We start from the raw sequence: 7,930 nt of genomic DNA on the forward strand, positions 1-7,930 counted from the left end.
ATATAAGTGGAATCATATGGTACTTAACTTTCTCCATCTGACTTATTATGTCACTTAGCATAATATCCCCTAGCTCATCTAGCTGCCACAAATGGCAAGATCTCATCTTTCTTATGGCTGTTATAATATTCCATTATAGTGTATGTATATCACCCCTGTGTGTATGTACATGTATGTATGTATATCATCTCTTTTTTACCCATTTATCCATGAACACTTAGGTTTCTTCCATATCTTGGCTATTGTAAATAATGCTGCAATAAACATAGGGGTGCATATATCTTTTTCAATTAGTGTTTTCAGTGTTTTTTGATGTGGAGGTGGGAGGGAATGAATATCCAATAGTGGAATTACTGGATTCTATGTTATTTCTTTAGTTAATTTTCTGAGCAACCTCCATACTATTTTCCACAATGGCTACACCAATTTACATTTCTAATAGCAGTGCCCAGGGGTTCCTTTCTTCCTACATTCTCACCAACACTTGTTATTGTCTTTTTTATTCTAGCCATTCTGACAGTGATATAATCTGAGGTGATACCTCATTGTGGCTTTGATTTGCCTTTCCTTGATGAATAGTGACATATGAATCTTTTCATGTGTCTCTTGGCCATCTTTACATGCTCTTTGGAAAAATATGTATTCTGACCCTTCATTTTTAATCAGATTATTTGGGTGGTGAACTGTATAAATTTTCACTCAGTTGGATATTAACCCCTTATCAGATATATCTCTTACAGATGTCTTCTTCCATTTACTAGGTTGCCTTTTCACTTTGTTGATTGGTTCCTTTGTGAAGCAAAAGCTTATTTAGTTATAGACCTGATAGTTTATTTTTGCTTTTGTTTCCCTTACCTGAGGGGACATATCTAGAAAAATGTTGCTATGGTGAATGGGAAAGAGATTAGTGCCAGTGTTTTCTTCTAGGAGTTTTATGGTTTCTGGTCTCACTTGTAGGTCTTAAATCCATTTTAAGTTTGTTTTTAGGTATGGTATAAGAAAGGAGTCCAGTTTCATTCTTTTGCATATAGCTGTCCAGTTTTCCCAGCCCCATTTATTGAAGAGACTGGTTTTTCCCATTGTATATTCTTCCTCCTTCATCATGGATTGACTATATAAGCATGGTTTTATTTCTAAGTTCTCTATCCTGCTTCCTTGATCTGTGTGTGTGTGTGTGTGTGTGCACATGCACCAATACCATACTGGTTTGATTACTACAGCTTTGTAGTATATCTTGAAATCTGAAATTGTGATGCCTCCAGCTTTTTTCTTCTTTCTCAAAATTGCTTTGGCTATTTAAGGTCTTTTGTAGTTCCATGTGAATTTTAGTATTTTTCTATTGCTGTGAAAAAAAGCTACTGATATTTTGATAGGGATTGCATTGACTCTGTAGATTGCTTTGGGTAATATGGACATTTTAACAGTTTTCTCCCAATCCATGAACACAGAATATCTTTCCATTTCTTTGTATCATCTTCAATTGCTTTCATCAGCATTTTATAGTTTTTGGAGTACAGGTCTTTCACCTCCTTGATTAAATTTATTTCTAGATATTTTATTCTTTTTGGTGCAATTGTAAATGAAATTGTTTTCTTAATTTTCTGCTACTTCATTATTAGTGTATAGAAATGCAACCAATTTTTGTGTATAAATTTTGTATCCTGCAACTTTGCTGAATTCATTTATTACTTCTAACTGCTTTTGCTGTAGTCTTTAGGGTTTTCTATGTATAACATCATGTCATTTGCAAACAGTGACAATTGAACTTCTTCCTTACCAATATGGTTGCCTTTTTTTTTTTCTTGTCTGATTGCTATGGCTAGGGCTTCCAGTTCTATGATGAATAAAAGTGGTGAAAGCAAACATTGTTGTCTTGTCCCTGATCTTAGAAGAAAAGCTCTCAGTTTTTCACAATTAGGTATGATGTTAGCTATGGATTTTTCCTTATGGCCTTTATTATGTTGAGGTATGTTCCCTCTAAACCCACTTTACTGAGGGTTTTATTTTAAAGATTTATTTATGAGAGAGAGAGAGACAGAGAACAGGGGGAGGGGCAGAGGGAGAGAGAATCTTGAAGCAAACTCCCTGCTGAGTGAAGAGCCTGACTTGGGGCTTGATCTCAGGACCCTGAGATCACGACCTGAGCTAAAACCAAGAGACAGACACCCAACTGACTGAACCACCCAGGCCCCATTGAGGATTTTTATCCTGAATGGATGTTGTACTTTGTCATGTGCTTTTTCTGCCTCTATTGAGATGATCATATGATTCTTTTTTTTTTTTAAAGATTTTTATTTATTTATTTGAGAGAGAGAGAATGAGAGAGAGCACATGAGAGGGGTTAGGGTCAGAGGGAGAAGCAGGCTCCCCGCCGAGCAGGGAGCCCGATGTGGGACTCGATCCAGGGACTCCAGGATCATGACCTGAGCCGAAGGCAGTCGCTTAACCAACTGAGCCACCCAGGCGCCCGAGATGATCATATGATTCTTATCCTTCCTTTTTTGATATGCTGTATTATGTTGATTGATTTACAAATACTAAACCATCCTTGCCTCCCCAGAATAAATCCCACCTGATCATGGTGAATGATTTTTTTGATGTATTGTTGGATTTCATTTACTAATATTTTGTTAAGGATTGTTGCATCCATGTTAATGAGGGATTTTGTCCTGTAGTTTGCTTTTTTTGTGGATTCTGTGTCTAGTTTGGCCTTGTAGAATGTATTTGGAAGCTTTCCTTCTTTTTTTTTTTTGGAATAGTTTGAGGAGAATAGGTATTAATTCTTTATTTTTTTTATTATTTTTTAATTACAGTATAATTAACATATAGTGTTACATTAGTTTCAGGTGTGCAATATAGTAATTCAACATTCTATGCATTACTCAGTATTCATGGTAAGTGTACTCTTAATCTTCTTTACCTATTTCACCTATTGCCCCCACCCACCTCTCCTCTGGTAACCTTTGGCTTCTTCTCTGTATTTATGAATCTGGTTTTTGTTTGTCTCTTTTTTTTCTTTGTTCATTTGTTTTGTTTCTTTTGGTGGAGTCTTTAGGGTTTTCTGTATATAGATCATGTCATCTTCAAATAGTGACAGTTGAATTTCTTCTTTACCAGTATGGTGGTCTATTTTTTTTTTTCTTGTCTGATTGCGTGGCTAGGGCTTCAAGTTCTATGATGAATAAAAGTGGTAAAAGCAAACATCCTTGTCTTATTCCTGATCTTAGAGGAAGAGCTCTCAGGTTTTTACCATTGAGTATGATGTTAGGTATGGGTTTTTCATATATGGCCTTTATTATGTTGAAGTATGTTTCCTCTAAACCTACTTTGTTGAGGGTTTTGATCATGAATGGATGTTGTACTTTGTCAAATGCTTTTTCCCCATCTATTGAAATGATCATAGGGTTTTTATCATTTCTCTTGTTGATGCAAGGTATCATGTATTAACTGTTCATTATTCTTTTATTATCTTTTTTTAGAGAGGAAGAGGGGCAGAGGGAGAGGGGAAAAGAAAATCTTAAGCATTTCCCATGTGCAGCATGGAGTGCAGCCCTTGCTGGGCTCCATCTCACAACCCTGAGATCATGACCTGAGCCAAAATCAAGTTGGATGCTTAACTGACTCAGGCACCCAGGCACCTCAGTATTAACTGTTCTATAAATATTTGTTAGAATTTCCCTGTGAATCCATCCAGTCCTGGGCTTTTATTTGTTGGGAATTTTTGGGTTGTTGTTTCAGTTTTGTTACTAATTGGTTTGTTTAGGTTTACAATTTCTTCCTGATTCATCTTTGGAAGATGTTTTTAGAATGTTAGATATATGTTTTTTGGGAATTTATCCATTTATTCTAGTTCGTCCAATTTTTTGGCATTCAATTTTTCATAATATTCTCTTATAATCCTTTGTATTTCTGTAGTATCAGTTGATACTGCTCTTTCATTTCTGATTTTATTTATTTGTGTCCTCTCTTCTTGATTATCTGGCTATATATTTGTCAATTTTAATTATCTTTTCAAAGAACTAGCTCTTGGTTTCATTGAACCTTTCTATTTTTTTGTCTCTATTTCATTTATTTCTACTCTAATCTTTATTATTTCCTTTATTCTGCTCACTTTGGTCTTTGTCACTGTTCTTCCTTTAGATGTAAGGTTAGATTGTTTGTTTGACATTTTTCTTATCTCTATATGTAGCCCTGTATCCCTGTAAATCTCCTCTTAGAATTGCTTTTGCCTTTAGGTCCATAATAAATTGGTACTCTCTGGCTCAAAATGAGAACTTATTTTCTCTTTCAGTAATAACAATTAGAGAATTCCTTTAAGAGATTCTAAGGACTGGAGTCTAGAAAACAGGTAACATTATAACAGATTGTGAAACTAGAACACACTAGAAAAATATAGGAAAAACTTGAATACAATGAAAGAGTAAAAGCCTAAAATAACCTATAGTGAGGATTCTTAGAAAATCTCATTTTCATAAGTGATCATGAAGGAGTAAGTTCATGGCTACCCCAAGGTTCTTGAAATAGGGTTCTGTCATTTTCTAAACCTGCATTATGCAATATAAAAATAAAATTTTAACTAAGTCCACATAGGAAAATTATTATTTCTACCAACATTTAATATGTAAAACTACCTTATCTGAGAAGACAGGAATTATGAAGACCTATGGGGAACGAGAGTGTTTTATATTAGCTTTCAGACCCTCATAATAATGATGACAAGTGGTAAAGAATTATAACTTATTTATGAAATTCTCCAGATTATTTTATCGGTATTAAACAGAAGTTAAAGGGTGCCTGGGGCCTCAGTCAGTTAGGCATTTGCCTTTGGCTCAGGTCGTGATACTGGGGGCCTGGGATCAAGCCCTGCATTGGGCTCCCTGCTCAGCAGAGATTCTGCTTCTCCCTTTCTCTCTCCCTCTGCCTTTCCCCCTGCTCGTGCTCAACTCTCTGTCTCTCAAATAAATAAATGCAATCTTTTTTTATAAAAATAAACAAAAATTATCCCAACTAAATACAACATACTTTGGTGAATAAATTTATTCAGCAAGTTGTTTTCCATGAATAATATGTATTAGGCAGCAGTATTAAAGAAGGATTTGTGAAAGTGTTGACTATAAATGGCTTTGCTGTATAGCCTTGCCATTTTACATGTTACTGTACCATTAACACCAATCATAGAATTGTCTTCATGTGTTGTCAGTTACCTAGTACTGTGTGAAATGCAGTCTTATCTAAGTGTGTCATGTATATGTAAATAGATCTACTTTCTCTATTGTATAGAGAAATTTACCTATTACTCCATAATTGGCATCTGAGCAGTACTGTTTTGAGAGGAAGAGGTACAGTTTATTTAATATACATGAGTAAATGCCATTTCTCAATGTATTCAAAGGCTGTATATTAAAAAATTTTAAATAAAAAGTAGGAAATAGAAACAAAACACATAATAAAGGAAGAGAATCTAAATATCAGTAAGGTCCATTCTTTGGCTTTTATTATTATAATTACCCTTCCCACTGGTCAAAATGATCTACTTTTACATCATAGTGATTCCATTTGTAATTGTTTAGAGTCAAGGCTACAGTAGTCACAGTTGTGTAAGTTTACTTTTTTTCCCAGAAAAGAACATTTCTTATGACTGAAGAAACCTGGCCAGGCTTCAGATACCGACTCTTCAGTTTTGACATAGCTGCCTTCACTTCTTTGTTCCTTAGAGTGTAGATAACCGGGTTTAAGATGGGAGTAGTAAAACACAGCAAGGACTTTGTCAACAGAATAACCGCTGAAGGGCCACACATAGATGAAGATGCATGGTCCAAAGAGCAGTGTGACCACAGTGATATGAGCAGTCAGTGTGGAGCGGGCCTTTGCCATGCTAGCAGACGAGCGGTTCCTAACAGTGATAAGTATCACAGTGTAGGAGACAACCAAGAGGAGAAAGGAGCTCATAGAAAGAAAGCCACTGTCTGCAACTATAAGTAGGCTGACAACATAAGTGTCTATGCAGGCCAGCTTGGTCACTAGAGGGAGGTCACAGAAAAAACTGTCCACCTGATTTGGGCCACAAAAAGGCAAGTTAACAGTAAATGCCAACTGGCTAATAGTATGGATGAAACCCACAAGCCAGGGGATGAGAACGAAAATAATACACACACGGCTACTCATTATTGTCATGTAGTGGAGAGGTTTGCATATAGCAACATAACAGTCATAAGCCATGGATACAAGGAGCACCATTTCACTGCCAGTGAAAAGGTGAACACAGAAAATCTGGGCCAGGCAGGCATTAAAAGAAATAGTCTTGTCCTCCACCAGAAAGTCTGCAATCATTTTGGGGGTAGCAAAAGAGGCAACGCATATATCTATAAAAGAGAGGTTTGCAAGCAGAAAGTACATGGGGGTATGCAGGCGGGAATCTGAGGTTACAGTGAGGATGATAAGAAAGTTTCCCAGCAATATTGCTAAGTAAAGTAGTGAAAATATGAGAAACAAGAAGGGTTGGAGCTCCTGGGAATTAGAGAGTCCCAGTAACACAAACTCGGTCACCCAGGAATGATTTGTCTCATTCATTGACTTTGGAAGGAACTTATCTTGTTACCTGAATAGGAGACAGACAGAGATCAATCGGTGAGCATGGGTTTCATTTCCCTGTCCCACTTCCTTCCTTAGAGATTCTAATTTCTACTTATATTTATGTATCTGAATTTTCATGCATCATTAAAAATTATTTAGGCAGCATAATAATAATAAAGAGGGATGGAGGGGAGAGTTTTTTTTTTTTATTCTTATGTTAATCCCCATACATTACATCATTAGTTTTAGATGAAGTGTTCCATGATTCATTGTTTGTGCATAACACCCAGTGCTCCATGCAGAATGTGCGGTATATCCAGTTATATGAATTTGAGGAATGTAATCTACTTACTTTACAAATGAAATTGAAAATCTGAAATGTTTTCTTGACATTATAGAAATCCAGTCTAAGAAATTACAGAGACAAAATCTGAATCATTTTTTCTACAATAAATTATATAACAATTTTTTGAATGGCTAACACAGAGGAAGACAATTTCACAATGTTGACCCCAAAAGTTAAACACAAAAATGTGTATACTGTATGAACCTATTTAAATAAAGTTCAAAGATAGGCTATACCAATCACTGATATTAAAAAAGCTCCTGGCATGGTTATCCTGGAAGAGGAATAGGGAAGGAAGGTGACAGGAAGGGCTTCTGAAGTGCTGGTAATGTTCTGTTTCTTGATGTGGTTGATAGGTACATGGAAGTGTTTGCTTTGTGAAAACTTGCAAGATGTGCAAGATCTGCCATGTGTACTTTTGTGCATATTTTATTTATTAATAAAAAATAAACGAGGAGTTAAAGAGACACCGTTACATTGTGTGAGAGCTCATAGGCAAAATCATTGCCTTGAGTGATTAGGTCTTATTCCCTCCTCTATTCAGTTAAAATTGAATGAACTAAAATACAAACCTAGCAAAACCCAAAGACCTAGAGCTTATTGGAACTCTTCCTAGAGTTGTGACTCATCTCTTCCTGGGGTTCTGTTTTATGAAGGAATCTAGTGCGTTTGTTCTTTTCAATTATTCCCTGATGTTAAGCTTCATTAAGCTCAGCTATTGTTGCTAATAGCCACAGATGTATTATTGAATTATGACTGACATTTCATTTAATTTGGTGGGGCTTTTAAAAATTATAGTTATATTGTACAGTAGTATTCATAATAAGAAGTCCAGACCATGAAAAAACAATGTTTCTTCTTTTTTACGCAGTTATTCTACATTCTATTTTATCAACACTTTCTCCCTTTTATGTTATCTATACTTTTAAAATCTATCTAGAACTTGGAAACATTGTATAGTGAATAAGAAAAATAAAATGTGAAATGTAAAGAAATATCTCTTTCTACATC

At 35.5% G+C, this 7,930-nt stretch overlaps 1 protein-coding gene across 1 annotated transcript; it reads right to left on the minus strand.

Annotated features, from left to right (window-relative positions):
- Positions 1-5,603: 5,603 nt before the first annotated feature.
- Positions 5,604-6,616, minus strand: LOC102726865 (olfactory receptor 4K15-like). Its single transcript, XM_031025164.2, is given in 2 exon segments — positions 5,604-5,745; positions 5,747-6,616. Coding segments are annotated over 2 exon segments (966 nt in total). The 5' UTR covers positions 6,571-6,616.
- Between the last annotated feature and the right edge of the window lie 1,314 nt (positions 6,617-7,930).

Source organism: Leptonychotes weddellii, unplaced genomic scaffold (assembly GCF_054177405.1).
Source record: "Leptonychotes weddellii isolate Sample4059 unplaced genomic scaffold, ASM5417740v2 HiC_scaffold_2703, whole genome shotgun sequence".
NCBI lineage: Eukaryota > Metazoa > Chordata > Mammalia > Carnivora > Phocidae > Leptonychotes > Leptonychotes weddellii.